General features: G+C 37.8%; 1 protein-coding gene across 1 annotated transcript in view; it reads right to left on the reverse strand.

Moving 5' to 3' along the window:
- LOC150085164 (huntingtin-interacting protein 1-like) overlaps positions 1 to 18,568 on the reverse strand; it is a 637,041-nt gene that overhangs the window by 606,080 nt on the left and 12,393 nt on the right. Inside the window, exon 2 of the mRNA XM_090373855.1 lies at positions 14,725 to 14,788. Coding sequence (XP_090229981.1) covers positions 14,725 to 14,788 — 64 coding nt within the window. The remainder of the gene's footprint in view (positions 1 to 14,724; positions 14,789 to 18,568) is intronic.

Below are 18,568 nucleotides of genomic sequence, written 5' to 3' on the forward strand. Positions count from 1 at the left end.
TTCACATGTGAGGAGTTATTCAGCGAGGGGAATGCCAGATGTTTATTAAACTCTAACAGGGAGCTAAATAATTTTGTAATAAATGAGAGCAAAGTGGAGGAGAAATTTCTGAAGTTAAACATAGAGAAGGCACCTGGGTTGGATGAGATTTATCCAGTTTTTTTTTTTTTTTTTTTTTTTTTTTATGTGAACCCCAAACACGAGAGGTATTAGAACCTATAGTACTTAGTACCGTGCTTGGGATGGAGGTTGAGAAGACGAAAGAAGATATTTGTTGAAATTGGACTTGAACTTCTGTAGATTGTAATTTTCAGGAAATATGTATGAAGGAAGGTTGTTCCAGAAAACGGCAGTTGAATGAATAAATGAGGAAGATGAAAAGTTGGTTCTGTAGGTTTGAAGTTGGACAGTAAATGGATGTTGGCTGGTGGCGGCACATGTTCGGACTGTTTTGAAAGAGAGAGTGGGAATTATAGAAGCCATTTCAGAAGAACAGTGCCCATGGAAGTATCTGTAGAAGAGGCATGCAGCAGAAACAGTGGGTCTATGAGTAAGCAAGTGGAGAGACTCTGTTAGAGATGAATCATTAATTAACCTAACTGCCCTCTTCTGAATGGAATCAAGAAACCTGAGACAGGTTTTGGGGGCACCACCCCAGATGTGGGAACAATATTCCATGGCAGGGCGGATTTGCAATTTATAAAGAGTGAGCAGCTGTTTGGAAGAAAAGTAACGCCAAGAGCGAAAGAGGAAAACCAAGTTTTTTAGCTGCAGAGGAAGCAATATTTGTAATGTGCTTGTGCCAAGAGAGATTAGAAGTCAGGGTAATCCCCAAAAGAGATATATCATTTTGCCTAGAAATAGGCGTGTCACTAAAGATAAGCATAGGAGCAGAAGAATCCTTTTTGCGAGATATAAGACAAGACTGAGTTTTAGAAGGATTGAAATCAACTAAGTTGTCTTTGCCCCACTGGAGAATTACCTGAAGATCGGCATTTAACGAATTGGTAGTAGATTTTCGAGAAGTTGAAGCTGATTGAGCAGGGCAAGGTTTCTCAAAATGGAAAGTGGAAAGCAATATGCTATCCTCGGCAAAACTATGGACAGGATTTCCAGTCAATGGAAGAAGGTCATAAATATACAAGAGGAAAAGAGTGGGGTAAAGAACTGAACTTTGGGTGACACCGGCATTAGTGCAGAAGTTAGAAGACAGAGAGCCTTCTACGACCACCCTCAGTGAACGATCAGAGAGAAAACTGGATCACCAATTACAAAAAAACAGTTGGCAAACCATAAGATGGAAGTGTGTTTAGAAGACCTTTATGCCAAACATGATCGAAAGCCTTTGAGATGTCAAAAGCAACTGCTTGTGTTTCACCGAACTTTTCTATTGAATTAGTCCATAAATGGGTAAAATAGGCCAGAATATCACTAGTGGATCGACATTGACGGAATCCATACTGGCAATCGTGGATCAGATGGAAGGTTTCTAGGTAGTTTAAGAGTTGGCAGTTACTTGATTTCTCCATTACTTTAGAAAGAGTAGAAATAATTGCAATGGGACAATAACTGGATGGGAGGGATTTGTCACCCTTTTTAGGAACTGGCTGGATATGAGAAAATTTCCAAGCAGAAGGAAAAACACCTTTGGAATAAGGAAGTGAAAAAAGGTGGCAAAAAACAGGAGTAAGTTCAGGAGCACAGGTTTGGAGATCAAGTGGAGGAATAACATCGGGACCTGGAGCGTTCTTAGCATCAAGATTCGTCAAATTCCTTCTGACATCCTTTTGGCGGAAGACCTCAGGAGGCATTGAATGGAGCATGTTGGGAATAGTAGGTGTTTTACCAAGATCATTAATACATGAGCTGGAAGAAAAATGGGATGCTAGCAGGTCAGCTTTATCCTTGGCCAACAGAACCATCTGGGTTTGACAGAGGTGGGAGGAGAGATGGGCCAAAGTTGCAGCCAATAGCTTCGGCAAGAGACCAGGATGCTCAGTTTCCATTAGGGCAAGAAGCAAGTTTTCTACTCTTCACCTGTTCAAAATCTAATTTGGACTGATTAATAACTGCTTTACAACTGTTGCGAGCTTTGGTGTAGGCAGAAAATGAAACCGAAGAATTAGAAATAAGCCAATTACGATATACAACGTTTTTTTCTTAAACAGCCTTAGCACATTTATTGGAAAACCAAGGTTTAGATAAAGGATGAGATTTTAAAGTGGAGTGTGGGATAAAGGATTCCATTCCTGCAAGAATAATTTCACTAACATGACCTGAGCAAATGTTGACATAAGAAGTTTTGAAACAGTAATCCGACCAAGGAAAAGAAGAAAGGAAATCTCGCAGGTCATCCCATTTTGCATTCCTGTAATGCCAAAAAATACAAGGTTGGAATAGCTATGAGATAAAGGCTCCATTGGAGAAGAGAAAATCACCAATTTGTGATCTGAGGTACCTAAAGGACCTCTCAATTCGACCGTGTACTTAGAAGGATTGCTTGTGAGAAAAAAATCAAGCGTGTTGGCTGTATGGTTAGAATTCTCCAGTATCCTTGTAGGTAAATCAACAATCTGTGCTAGGTCATTAGTAATTGCAAAAGCCTCATCATCTCGACCAGCTGGGTCGGTGTGACTAGAATATGGAAGCCAGCTGGAGTTGTGAACATTAAAATCACCAAGAAAAATTACCTCACTGTTAGGAAAGTTGGACTGGAGAAAGTCAAGTTGCAAAGAGAGGAAGTCAAAGAGCTCCAAGTAATTAGTGGAGCTGGGAGAACGGTAGAGACAACAGATGAATTTGACACAATGAGGTAGAGAGATTTTAAGCCAGAGAAGATCGAAAAGAGGAGATTCCAAATTACCAAGTGTCTGATAGGGAATATCGGAATGGACATATGCACAAGTACCACCTTTGAGGCGAAAGGAATCATACAGCGAATAATTTGGGCAACTGAGATGAGCAGTAGTTGAATCAACAGATAACTGAGATTCTGTCAGAAAAAGCACATGGCATTTGGCAGACTGCAAGTGGAAATGGACATCGTTGATATTATATTTGAGACCACATATATTTCTGAAATGAATTAGGAAGTGTTTGGGAGGTTTAGATCTTTTTGCAGATAAGCTTAATCTATTAGTTTGACAATTCATGGTGTATTCAATAGTAAGAAAAAGTGAGTGGGACATGCTGTAAGAAGTAATGAAATTTTTGGATATGGCGTACACATGGTAAGAATATAATCAGATCCTTGACATAACATGGCCTCGACAATGCCCCCCGCATACACACTACTCGAACTCCCTCCAGTCACTATCTGGCAGAGTAGGGGTAGCAAGATTATACACTAGCTGATCCGGAAGCCTCCTATAGAGTTACCAATAGGTTCGGTCCAGTGTACTAACCAGCGGCCGGCCTGCGAATACCGTTTTAGAGCTGTATCCTCGAAATGTAAGGAAGATTGGATCTCGCCACAATGTTCATCATAACTTCAAAAGTCAATCATAATGCATGATGGAAGAGATAGGGAAGGGTTGACCGTTTCTTGCCTCTACTAATGCTAATCCCCATATTCCAATTCTGCACTGCTTATATCTGTGTGACACATCTCTGATATCCAAACGATATCTCCCTTTGTTGTCTTGACCAACACTTCAAATTCATCAAATTTATTTACTATACTCCTAGTATTGGTGTACATGCAACTATGCATGTACCTATTCTTACTCTTAGTTACCCTAACACAGCCCATGTATTTACTTGTTCCATGATGACTCCGACCAGTCCTTGAAATCCCTAGCACTTTGCTCTCCAGGCTGCTGCTCATTCTAATAGACACAGTGCAAGAATCGCTTTCACTTCTGCTTACAGCCACTGTTAATCTTTTAGTCTATGATTCCCCCAAAAGTTAGTAATTTTCCAACCCACCTACCACTGCTTTGATAGCATTGGCAAATATTCTTGCACCCTTTCTATTTAAGTGCATCCCATTCCTGTAGAAGCAGTCTCTGCTGTTAACAAGCACAGACCAAGCTGAGAAAAAGGTTCTACCCCATGAACTTTGCACCATCTCTCCAGGGTCGAATTGATTGAAAAGGCTCTCATCACATACTCCCTCGTATCGTGTCTGTGCATAATTGCAGACACTTTCAAATTTAATCATAACCTGTGACTGGCAGATGTTACATCTGCTAGCATTAGCATTAGTAGAGGCATTTGATGCAAGAAAGCAAGCCTGTGCAGCATCAGCCAAAAAAAAAAAAAAAAAAAAACCCAATTCCACTTCACCCCTCTGTTCGTTCAAAATACCTGTCCAGCTGAGCCTTAAACTTATTTAGGCTATCAACCTCCACCACAAGGGATGGAAGTCTGTTCCACCAACCAACCACCCGCTGGCTAAAGGCAAATTTCCGCACGTCTATCCTACATCTGTCTTTCCTCAATTTGAATTTATGCCCTCTCAGGCAATTTTTCTGAGCTAGAGGAAGAATCCCATCAGCATTGAGCATGCTTAAACCATTCAAGGCTTTATATACCTCTATCAGATCACCTTGCCAGTGCCTAGTCTCCAGACACTGTAATTTGCAAAACTTAAGCCTTTCTTCGTAAGAGCACCCCCTTTGTTCCATTCACTAATCTTGTTGCCCTTCTCTGTACTCGTTCCAGCAGCTCTACATTCTTCTTGAAATGAGGCCTCCAGACCTGTATACAGTACTCTAGGTGTGGCCTGACTATTGCCTTATACAATGGAATAATCACCTCCTTATCCCTGCTGGAAAAATTCCTGTATATCATTGACAATACTCCATGAGCTACTCTTGCAGCCCGTCTGCACTGCTCAGAGAACTTCATATCTGCCTGCACAACCACCCCCAAGTCCCTTTCATTCTCTACCACTGTCAGTGTAGTACCACAGAGTTGATACGTTACTCTGGGGTTGCTGTTTCCCATATGTAGTACTTTACATTTGTCAATGTTAAAGTTCATTTGCCACCTCTCAGCCCATCTGCTCAACCTTTCCAGATCCTGTTACGAATACCTTTAAAGCAAAACTCACAGAAGCCTTGAACACATACATACCATTAAGAAAATACTACAGGAGGAGGAGGAGGATGTTGAAATTGATGAATGTAGTGCTGTCCGATCAAACAGAGCAGAAAAAGATAGCATGGCATAGTTACAGAGCAACGAAAAGTACTGAAGCTAACAACAGGTACATGATAATCCATAACAGTACCAAAATATGATTAGAGAGGCCATGGCTGCATATGAGAAAGCACTGGCTAGAAGCGTAAAGAATGTGGGGACAAGGAATTTTTCACATATGTGTGAGAACGTCTTAGATAACCTAGCTAATGTTGCAGATGAACTGAAAACGAACTTTGCATCTGTCTTTAATGATAAAAAACCCTTCAATGCTGAAACGTAGTTGAAAAGTGAGGCTGAGCCATATGAAATTAGTGATTTTGAAATTACAGATCACTGTTTATTAAAAAAAATCTTTTGAGCATAAAGGCAAGGCTTCCGGAGTTGATGGCATATACCCAGTAATTTTGTGGGAGGCTGCCATGGAGTGTACTGAGCCATTGAGGTTAATTATAAGGGAATCTCTGGATTCAGGAGTGATTCCTTTGGATTGGAGAAGAGCCAATATTACCAATACAGCAGGCCATTGTTATAACATGGTTCGCTTTACACTGATTCACTATAACGCTGTTCTTTAATTATAACCTGTATCTGACTATAACACTTCACAAATCACTATAATGCTCTTTTACAGATTGCATTTTTGGCATATTTAACAAAATCATTTCATTTGATCGAGTCGATAGCTTGAAAATGAATAGCAAAACATCATTAAAACGTTTCTCACGCCGACTTGAAAAATTTTCCCATGCTCAGTGAAATTTTTCGCATGCTAATTTAATTGCAGTAGTGACTTGTTACATAGTTCCGAGATTAACATTTTAAAAAATTATCAAGCATACTACTTGTAATATTTGGGTTATATGCATTTATCCGAAGTCTTGTAATCACTCAGTACTGTTGCACATGGAAGACTGCTGCACAAATTGGAGCAGTGTGGCATTGGAGGCAAGTTGCTGCTATGGATAAAGGGGTGGTTGAGGGGGAGAAGACAGAGAGTGGTAATCAATGGACACTGCTCATCGTGGACTAATGTTATTAGTGGAGTCCCTCAGGGTTCAGTATTGGGGCCTTTATTGTTTTCTGTATTTATAAATGATATTGATGATGGTATATCAGGCTTAATGTCCAAGTTTGCAGACGATACGAAAGTTGGCAGGGTTGTCAAGGACACTACTGACACTATGCTGCTGCAACAGGATTTGGAAAAGTTGAGCAGATGGGCTTCGAGGTGGCAAATGAAGTTTAACATTGACAAATGTAAAGTACTACATATGGGAAACAGCAACCCCAGAGCAACGTATCAACTCTGTGGTACTACACTGACAGTGGTAGAGAATGAAAGGGACCTGGGGGTGGTGGTGCAGGCAGATATGAAGTTCTCTGAGCAGTGTAGACGAGCTGCAAGAGTAGCTCATGGTGTATTGTCAATGATATATAGGAATTTTTCTAGCAGGGATAAGGAGGTGATTATTCCCTTGTATAAGGCAATGGTCAGGCCACACCTAGAGTACTGTATACAGGCCTGGAGGCCTCATTTCAGGAAGGATGTAGAGCTGCTGGAACGAGTGCAGAGAAGGGCAACTAGATTGGTGAATGGGACAAAGGGGTTCTCTTACGAAGAAAGGCTTAAGTTTTGCAAATTACAGTGTCTGGAAACTAGGCACCAGCGGGGTGATCTGATAGAGGTGTACAAAGCCTTGAATGGTTTGAGCATGCTCAATGCTGATGGGATTCTTCCTCTAGCTCAGAAAAATCACCTGAGAGGGCATAAATTCAAATTGAGGAAAGACAGATGTAGGATAGATGTGCGGAAATTTGCCTTTAGCCAGTGGGTGGTTGGTGGGTGGAACAGACTTCCATCCCTTGTCGTGGAAGTTGATAGCCTAAATAAGTTTAAGGCTCAGCTGGACAGGTATTTCGAACGAACAGAGGGGTGAAGTGGAAGTGGTTATTTTTATTTATTTATGTTACTTTTTTTTTTTTTGGCTGATGCTGCATAAGCTTGCTTTCTTGCATCAAATGCCTCTACTAATGCTAATGCTACTAATGCTAATGCTAATGCTAATGCATTAGACATTGTGCATAACGGATAGTTTACTCGAACATTGTATCAAAATTAATGCAACCAATGCAGTTACATTTTCAAAGAGTTAATAATGGTAGATAAGAATGAAAAAGCAACGTCTGGATGCAGTATGAAGACTATAAATGTAAGAAAAAGACTGAATTTGAAAATTAAATTAGACGTTTTGTAGTGAATCGATTCCGGTCAACAACAAGTGGATGTGTGCGATAATTTAGGACTGGCAAGTTTAACTGTAAGAACAATTATAAAAAATAAAGAATTAATTTTAGCAACAGGAAAGACAGCTGTTTCACTGCAAGCAACTAGGGATAGGCAGGCTATTAGGATTGAAATGGTGAGACTTTAACTAATTTTATTGAAGATAATATCCAATGCAGAATTCAGTTAAGTTAAATATTATAAAAAAAAAAAAAAAAAAGAGAGAGAGAAAGATTAGCCTATATGATGATCTGAAGAAAACTCACCTAAAAAAAAGTTGAACCATTTAAAACTAGTAAGGGCTGGTTGAACAGATTTAAAATCCAGGGGAAAGCCGAAACTTTCAAAAAAGAACTTGTTGAATAAATTTAAAATCTAGGAGACGAAACTTTCAAAAAAGAACTTGTTAAAATTATTGGAGAGGGGTATTATGTGTTATACTTCTCAACAAGTTTTTAACATAGATGAAGCAGGACTTTTTTGGAAACTAATGCCTAAAAGAAGTTTCATATTGAAAGGAAAAAAAAACATGCTAGGTTTCAAAACTTTATTATTGGGTGGTAACGCTGCAGGGGATTTAAAATTAAAACCCCTTTTAGTTTACCAGGAAGAGGGCCAAAGTACAACCCAAAATCGACACATTTTTAATGATTAAATTCATCAATTAAATTAAATCAATTTAGATCAATTAAATTCATGATTTTAATTGGAATTTTAAGTTTAATTTTGATACGAAAGTAGTTACCACATAATTATATACATATGTAATGCAGATATTTTATATGTACAAATATTTGAATATTAAATATTTTGACTGACATTTGTTATTGATTAGGAAATATCCTATGGTAGGGGTGGCCAACGAGTCGATCGTGGATTTAATTTCGGTCGATCACAACGAATTTTAAATATACAGTCATCCCTCGATTTGTGCACCTTGTGCAATGTAATTTTTGTGATGGTAGATCGTGGCACATTTTTAAGTAAAAAAGTAGATCACATCACAAATTAAGTAGGCCACTCCTGTCCTATGGCACCGACCACAACTCACAAATACATATGTTACTTTATGGGAATGCGGCACTCGGTTAGTGCAGATTCACTTAACGCTCTGTTTTTCCGGAACGAATTATCAGCATTAAGCATGGGGGTCACCTGTACATAAAGACAGTTGTAAGAGTGAAGACAGTAACTGCAGACTAGTTAGTCTTACTTCCATGGTAGGGAAAATCATAAAGGCAATGATTAAGAATGCAATCCAGGAACATTTAGATAGAAATAGCATCCTGAAGGACACACAACATGATTTTTTGTTAAGGGCTTAAAGTAGAGAAACCATTATCAGGCAGTGATCATGCAATCATCAGTTGGAAGAAGAAGTAGAAGAAAGATGTTGCAGTACTTAAGGATGAAGGGATGGGCTTTAATTTCATACCTCATCATTACTCAGAAATCAGATGACCTTTCTTAAGGGAAGATCATGTTAAGGGAAGATTTTGACACAGTTACTCATGAGTTGAGTGTAGGGAACATAGTTTATTTAGATTTTAGCAAAGCATTTGACTTGGTCCCTGAAAAGATTCTAAGATGGATTGTTCGATGGCTGCAGGGTAAAAGGCAGAGGGTTGTGATTAATGGATATTCTTCAGATTGGTGTAATTACAGAAGCGAGATTCCCAAGAATTGGTTCTTGAGTCACCATTGTTTCTGATTTTCATAAACGACACTGACAAAGGAACAGAAGACATGATGTCAAATTTTGCTGATGACAAAGATTGGTGGAGTTGTTAATGATCAGTGCCAAGCAGCTCTCTTTCAGGATGCCTTGAACACACTTCAACAATGATCAAAAAAGTGGCAGCTATGTTTTAATGCAGCAAAATACAAGGTCTTACACTTGGGGAATAGCAACACCAAAATAAATTATATACCTTGTGGGTTGAATTACAAACAATAGAGGAATAAAGGGATCTGGAAGTTACGATATGGGCAGATATATGAAGTTTTCTGAGCAGTGTAAACAGACACCCAGAAAAACCCATGGTGCCTAGTCTCCAGCCACTGCAATTTGCAGAACTTCAGCCTCTCTTGGTAAGAGGATCCCTTCATTCCCCTCACCAATCATGTTACATACTCAGGCAAATCTACATCCTTCCTAAAATGAGGCCTCCAGACCTGTACACAGTACTCAAGGCATGGCCTGACCATTGCCTTATACAGAGGGACAATCACCTCTTTTTCCCTACTTGCATTATTCCTGTATGACAAAACCTCATGACCTGTTCTGGCAACCTGTCTGCATTGCTCAGAAAACTTCATATCTGACTGCATAATTACTCCCAGGTCTTTTTCATTTTCTACCACCCTAAGTGTAGTACCACACAGCTGATACGTTCCTCTGGGGTTACTTCTACCCATATGCAGTACTTTGCATTTGTCAATGTTAAACTTCAGTTGCCACTTCTCAACCCATCTTCCCAAATTTCTAGATCCTGTTGCAGTAGCACACTGCCATTACTGTCATTAACAACCCTGCCAACCTTTGTATCATCTGCAAACTTTGACACTAAACCTGATATACCTTCATCAATATCATTGACAAATATAAAAACAATAGTGGAACCAACACCGAACCCTATGGGACTCCACTAATAACATTAGTCCACATTCATCATAAGTTTTAATTTAGGTCTTTAAAATAGGTTTTTTTTAACTGTGTACTTAGATAGAAATATAAAGAATAATGAAAGCAAGTAAGCTAAAAAAGTTTATTAAAGGAACTTTCTAGAAAAATACTTTCTACTCTATAAAAATATTTTTCAAGTGTCATTGGAATAATTGTAGCCTTCTTTTCCTCTTCATAAAATTTACAATAGCAGCTAATTCCATTTTCTAGGGTTCAGCAAACTAGCATGCTTCTTTCCACATTCGAATCTAAATCCATAATTTGTTGTTTAACAGTTTCCAAATTTCGAAACATCTGCTCGAGTTCCTTTAATGAAATTTTCTTAGAGACACATTCCTCTTCTTCAGCTGCAATTTCTTCTTTCTCGTCGTAGGCACACTGTTGCTCCAATTCTATAAGATCTGTGTTGTCAGTGAGGGCTGTGAATGAGATCCAGGCATTCTCTGACATTAGGGGAATCATCTTCAAAGCCAAGATCCTTTCCAATGATGCTAATTTCTTCAATAACAGTTTCAACATTTTGGGCATCTGTATTTTGCGTTGTTAAAAATTTTGTTTCATAATTGGCTGCACTATTAGCAGATTGGTATTAATGTTTGTGACTGTATTAACCAAAACTCGCATTGATTGAAAACGCATATATTGAGGTTTACCTGTAATTTGTATTTTCTTATCTACTTGAGTTTTTTTTTTTTTTTTTTTTTTTTTTTCACCAGTGCAGCAAAAGCCTGTCGCTTACTTGCACAATATAGTGAATACTATTACTAGATCAAATGTTCATACATAATAAAAATAAAATAATAAATACCAACTACCGGAACTGCAGTCGTCATTATACTATCAATGACTGAATGATTAGTTACCCTAAGACAAGGATGAATGATATTAAGATGCAAGTTTATGAATGATTAGTTTATGATAATATGGGTTGATAAGATCATCCAGTGCGATAAGATCATTCAGTCAATTAGTTTATGATAAGATGGGTTGGTCACTCACACACCAGCAAGGCTTTTGTGGATTTATTGGATGATTGTTTTCTACATCAGCATGTTCGGGAGGCAACTAGAGGGAACAATACTCTTGATCTGATTATCAGTAGTGATTCTTCATGCATTAAGAATCTGCAGATAAAGGAACCACTAGGTGGAAGTGATCACAGTGTGCTGAAGTGGAATTTACTCAAGGAGGTAACAACCATCAGTGGTAAAGGGAAGGGTTTTTGCTTTCGTAAAGGTGACTACGATGGTCTGAGACAGTATTTAAATTCTATACAGTGGGACCAACTGATGATGTTACCAACAGCAAATTCAAAATGGGGGGCATTCAAAGAACTTGTCTTGGAAGCTACCAGGCTTTACATACCAACTAAGAAATATTGTTCAAGGTTTAGGTCTAAATGGATGTCAGATGAACTAATGAGACATATGGCAGAGAAGAAAAATGCATGGGATACATACAAATTAATGGGTGACATGGAAGCCTATGATAGATATAAGCTGGTCTGTAACCAAGTCACAAAGGAGATTAGGCAAGCAAAGGCAGATTATGAGAAATCCTTGGCAAAGGATGCAAAGAAAAACAGAAAGAGTTCTTTACCTATGTAAACAAAGGGATGAATCAGATTGGTCCACTGGATATTGATGGTTCAACAGTTGAGGATCCTGCACAGGTGGCTAACAAACTAAACGAGTATTTTGCATCTACGTTCATACATGAGGAGTTATTCAGGAAGGGGAATGCCGTAGGTGAAGTGAACACTGGCAGTGAGCTAGATTACGATTTTGTAATAATCAGTTATGATTTTGTAATAACTGAGAGGAAAGTGGAGGAGAAATTGTTGAGGATAAACATAAAAAAGGCACCCAGGGTGGATGGAATTTATCCAGTTATATTAAAGGAGGCAGCAAAGGAAGTAAGCAAACCCCTAGCCATAATTATGAGAGCTTCTTTGGACTCTGGGGAGGTACCCATAGACTGCAGATGTGCAAATGTCTCCAATTCACAAAGGAGGATCAAAGGCTGACAGAAGTAATTATAGACCTGCGAGTTTAACTTCTGTTCCAGGAAAATTAATGGAGGCTCTGGTTAAAGAAGCACTGCAGGATCATCTAGACAAGACTTCAGTTATAGCTCGGACACAGCATGGTTTTGTTAAGGGAAGGTCTTGCCTGACCAATTTGATTGGATACTATGAGGTAGTCACAAAAGAACTGGATGCAGGGAATAACTGATATTATATATTTGGATCTTAGAAAGGCTTTTGATACTGTTGCACATGGAAGACTGCTGCACAAATTGGAGCAGTGTGGCACTGGTGGCAAACTGCTGTTATGGATAAAGGGATGGTTGAGTGGCAGAAGACAGAGAGTGGTAATCAATGGACACTGCTTAACATGGACTTATGTTATTAGTGGAGTTCCTCAGGGTTCAGTGTTGGGTCCATTGTTGTTTTCTGTATTTATAAGTGATATTGATGATGGTATATCAAGCTTAATGTCCAAGTTTGCAGACGATACAAATGTTGGAAGGGTTGTTAAGGACATTACTGATGCTATGCTGTTGCAACAGGATCTGGAAAGGTTGAGCAGATGGGCTGAGAAGTGGCAAATGAAGTTTAACATAGACAAATGTAAAGTACTACATATGGGAAACAGTAACCCCAGAGCAACATATCAACTCTGTGGTACTACACTGACAGTGGTAGAGAATGAAAAGGACCTGGGGGTAATTGTGCAGGCAGATATGAAGTTCTCTGAGCAGTGCAGACGAGCTGCAAGAGTAGCTCATGGTGTCTTGTGAATGATATACAGGAATATTTCTAGCAGGGATGGGGGGGGGGTGATTATTCCCTTGTATAAGGGAATGGTCAGGCCACACCTTGAGTACAGTATACAGGTCTGGAGGTCTAATTTCGAGGATGTAGAGCTGCTGGAATGAGTACAGAGAAGGGCAACAAAATTAGTGAATGGAACAAAGGGTTGCTCTTACAAAGAAAGGCATAAGTTTTGCAAACTGCAGTGTCTGGAGACTAGGCACTGGCAAGGTGATCTGATAGAGGTGTATAAGGCCTTGAATGGTTTGAGCATGCTCAATGCCAATGGGATTCTTCCTCTTGCTCAGAATAATCACCTGAGAGTGCATAAATTCAAATTGAGGAAAGACAGATGTAGGATAGATGTGCGGAAATTTGCCTTTAGCCAGCGGTTAGTTGGTTGGTGGAACAGACTTCAATCAGTTGTTGTGGAAGTTGATAGCCTAAACAAATTTAAGGCTCAGCTGGACAGGTATTTCGAACGAATGAAGGGGTGAAATGGGAGTGGGGTTTTTTTTTTTTTTTTTTTTGGCTGATGCTAAATAAGCTTGCTTTCTTGCATCATATGTCTCTACTAATGCTAATGCTAATTACCAAAACTGGTAATCTTATCATAAACTTAGTGTTATTATAACCCTAAGACTATGGATTACTCTAAACCTAGTTCTAAAGCGTTTAGGGTATAAGCCTCAAGCTATGTGAGAGTCTAGACTATGTATAAATATAGTGCAAGCACATCAGAAATACATAGCTATATCTGAATAAATCAGAATATTAGTAAAACGGCATCGTTTTAGGTTATATCTCATATTGTGAATACCTTCGCAACGAGTTGCCATGATATTGCACTACTTCGAATAAGTAACGCTTCACCTAAGGAGAGGACTAATGTTAATTATTCTCAGATGGATACCACCACCCAGACGGCAGGCTATATTAGGTTTTTGTGAGGAAAACAAGCTCTATCTGGTGAATTTGAGTAATTACTCAAGTTTTTTTTTTTTTGTTTTTTTTTTGAAGGTTTTATTTTCCTGCTTATTTGGCTGTCCAGAACAACCAGGCTAGATCACTACCCCCCTTACCATCCTTAGCAGATGTTAAAGGGGGGGGGGGGGTTTGATGTAGAAGAGGGCATCAGTGAGCTGAAAAGTTCTTTAACAATAGTTCCATGCCATCTGTTGGATTTTTGGTTTCTTAACTACACTTGCAAACTTAACCATTAGGCTGATATGCCTTCATAAATATCATTAATAAATACTAAAAACAATGGCTATGGCTACAGCACTGAACCCTGGAACACTCCACTAACAACATTAACCCAAGAATAACAGTGCCAATAATAACTCCTTGTCCTCTCCCACTCAACCATCCCATTATCCATAGCGTCAATTGCCCTTAATGGCACTGCTCTGATTGATATTGCAGTCTTTTATATGTAACAATACAAAAAGCTTCTCTGAAATCCATGTATGCAATGTCAAAATTATTTCTGCATCCAGTTTCTTTGTTACTGCATCATAGTATCCAATCAGATTGGTCAGAGAAGATCACACCTTAACAACTCCATGCTGTGACTACAGTATAACTGCATTCCTGTCTAGAGGGCTTGGAGTTACATTCACATTAAAAAATTACATTTAAATAAAAAAAGAAAAAATATATGAGAAATAAATGGCTCACCACATTACAGAAAGGAACTTTTTGTTCTTCAGGCATATATGCTTTGTTTTCTTGCATGTTTTTTCACAATTCTAATACTCATAAACAAAATCAAATATAAAAAAAGGATACTTCGAACATGTTTCTCTTTCACTGGTGTCTCATGACTATTAATTGCTTTTGTGATACTAATATTCTGAAAAATAAAACAATCATTATGATACATTGAGTGCTATGCCTGGGAAATTTTATCAAATATTCTGAAAAATTACACAAATATTCAAAAATGAAAACGAACTCAAATATTCTGAAAAATGAAAACAAACACAAAAAAAATTTCAAAACAATTCATATAACCCTCACTATCATATAAATGGACTTCAAAAACTCTACAGGTGAGAATTTTCTGAAATTTTCTTTCTTTGGGGGCATTACATGTCTATGTGAGAAAAATTTTAATATGCTATCAAAATAGTCTTATAAGTTCACAAGGCAATCCCCATAAGTGGGATTAATTCTTATATAAACATATTACTTATCTACATTACATATTACTTATCTACAAATAACTAAACTTGCATTTACAGACTTATATTTGGACTAAATTATGTCTAAAAAAAGCAGAATAATAGACTTAAATCTTATTTGTCCACATTCAGTCTATCAAACGAAATGATTTAAACATCAACAACACACAAAAAGTTGATCACATTTAAGCTATATTAAAGGAAACAGCAGAAAAATCATTAATTATCTATCATTACTAAAATATGGAATAGCAAGTGCTTAAAAAACAGTACTCACCTTTGAATAAATCTGCTATAGTTTTTTTAAAAAAGAATGGTGATTAAATCATTTAGGTGGGGAGATAAAATAAAGGGATTAAGGAGGTTGTTAAGGTTAATTTAACAGAATTTTAAAAAGGGACCCAAGGAAGTAGAAGTGCTCGTCTCCAATCCTAGGTTGTTATTAAAGAAAGAAGAAATCATTAATGATATTGATGAAGGTATATCAGGGTTAATGACTAAGTTTGCAGGTGATACAAAGATTGGCATGGTTGTTATTAACAGTAATGATAGTACGCTACTGCAACAGGATCTAGAAAAGTTGAGCAAATGGTCTGAGAGGTGGCAACTGAAGTTTAACATTAACAAATGTAAAGTACTGGATATGGGTACCAGTTAACCCCAGAGTAACATATCAACTGTGAGGTACTACACTCAGGGTGATAGAGAAGGAAAAGGACCTAAGAGTAATTGTGAACTCAGATGTAAACTTTTTTTTGGGCAATGTAAACAGGCTGCAAGAGCAGGTAGTGGGATCTTGTCAATAATATACAGAAATTTTGCTAGCAGGAATAAGGAGGTGATTATCCCCTTGTAAAATGCAATGGTCAGGCCACACCTTGAGTACTGCATACAGGTCTAGAGGTCTCATTTTAGGAAGGATGTAGAGCTGCTGGAAAAAGTACAGAGAAGGGCACCGAAGGGTCTGCTTACCAAGAAAAGCTTAAGTTCTGCAAATTGCAGAATTTGAGACCAGGCACCTGCAAGGTGATCTGATCTGATCTAGGTGTATAAGGCCTTGAATGGTTTGAGCAGGCTCAATGCTGATGGGATTCTTCTTCTTGCTCAGATTACGAACATCAGGGGGCATAAATTCAAATTGAGAAAAAATAGTTGTAGAATAGATGTGGGGAAATTTGCCTTTAGCCAGCAGGTAGTTGATTGCTGGAACAAACTTCCATCTGTCCTTGTGGAAGTTGATTACTTAAATAAATTCAAGGAAGAACTAGACAAAGTTTTGGATCGAATGAATGGGTGAAATGGGAAAGTGAAACAAGAAAGGCTCCAGTTCTTACCAAGAACTGGAGCCTTTTTTGGTAAGAGAACCCCTTTGTTCCTCTCACCAATCTCATTGCTCATCTCTGTACTGGTTGCAGCAATTCTACATCCTTCCTCAAATGAAGCCTCCAGACCAGAATGCAGTATTTGTGAGCTGACCATTGGCTTATACAATGGGATAATCACCTCCTTATCCCTGCTAGCAAAATTCCTATATATCATTGCCAAAACCCCACAAGCTGTCCTGCCAACCTGTCTACACTGCTCATAAAGCTTCATATCTGACTGCCCAATTATCCCCAGGTCTTTTTTATTTCCACTACACTAAGTGTTGTACCATACTGCTGGTACATTAGTCTGGTGACTACTGTGATCCATATGTAGTACTTGGCATTTGTCAATGTTAAACTTCAATTGCCATTTCTCAGCTTATCTGTCTAACTTTTCTAGATACTGTAGCAGTAGCATACCGTTATTAACCACCCTGCCAACCTTTATATCATCTGCAAACATGGACATTAAACCTGGTATGCCTTTATTAATATCACTGATAAATATAGAAAGCAACAATGGGCCCAATACAACCTGGGGAACTCCACTAATAAAATTAGCCCATGAAGGGCAGTGTCCATTGATTACCACTCAGTCTTCTCCCACTCAACCATCCCTTTATCCACAGCAGCAACTTTCCCTTAAGGCCACACTGCTCCAATTTGTACATCATTCTTTTATGTGCAACAGTATCAAAAACTTTTGTGAAATCCCAGTCACATCAGACTGTACAGTTACAATTCAAGGAATTACTAGATATTGAAGAGGATGGATAGTTTTTTTTTCTTTGACTGATGCTTTATAAGCTTGCTTTCTTGCATCATTTGTCACTACTGGTATATCTTTGAGAAATGTTACCTCCTCTCAGGGTTTATTTCATTACTGATCACCTGGAGTTCGGTAGTTTCCAAGTATTATTATTTTACAGTGTTAAATGATGTAAGGAAGTAGGCTCATATAATATAAGCCAAAAAAAAATAAATAACCACCTATTCTCTCCCCCTAATAATTTGTTTAATTCTACTGTAAATTTATTCAAGCTACCCACCTCAACAACACCTGATGGAAGTTTGTTCAAATCAATCATAAAATTTTGCCAAAAGAAAATTTTTGCACATCTCTCTTACAACCATCCATTTTTAATTTAAGTTTATGTCACCTTATGTGTGTTGTCTGAAAAAGAGTAAGAATTCCATCAGCCTACAGTTTATCCAATCCATTTGAAGCCTTGAATACTTCAATGCAGAGCTGGCACAAGGATTTCATGCACCCCTAAATGAGACTTAAAATTTGTGTTCTGTGCCATCCATAAATCAATCTTTTATTTTTTTTTAAATATATTCTTAATATTTGATAAAATATTTAGATAATGTTATTTCTTTATTTAGAAATAATCATTACCTAAATTTAACTTAAATTATTTTTTTAACCACTAAAAAAAATTAATTTTGTTGGAATGCACCCCTAGGACCTTGGCAGATTAGCAACTGCCTAGGTTTGCCTAATGGGCAGGCCAGCTTGGCTTCAATGCCTAGTTTCCAAGCACTGCAATTTGCAGAACATTTACCATAAAGCCTTTTATGGTAAGAGTATTGTTTTGTGTCCTTGACTAACTAAACTTTGAAGCACATTTGCACAAATATATATGCTAAGTGCCTACTGTCTGCCTATCAATCAGTCCATCTGTCTGCCTGTAATAACTTGAACAGATTTTTATGAAATTTTACATGTTGTGCCCTTTAAAAATATTTGCAAAGACAATCCAAATTTCATTAAAAATCAGCCAAACTTCCATACAATTCATATGGAAAAAAGAAATGTATTGATTATATGTAATTTTAATGCAGTACTGTTTGCTTTAGAGAGTCTGTGCATGTTTTGTGTGTATTGTTATGTAAGGCTCAAGAGAATGGGGTGTCACCTTGTGAAGAGATAAATAAATAAATATATAAATATATATATATATATATATAGAGAGAGAGAGAGAGAGAGAGAGAAAGGACTTGGGGTAAAAAAAAAAAAAAAAAAAAAGCATATGTGAGAAGAACAATAAATATTACACAATTATTTTAATTAAAATT

Source organism: Mastigoproctus giganteus, chromosome 5 (assembly GCF_048544385.1).
Source record: "Mastigoproctus giganteus isolate SK-2022 chromosome 5, ASM4854438v1, whole genome shotgun sequence".
Classification (NCBI taxonomy): Eukaryota; Metazoa; Arthropoda; class Arachnida; order Uropygi; family Thelyphonidae; genus Mastigoproctus; species Mastigoproctus giganteus.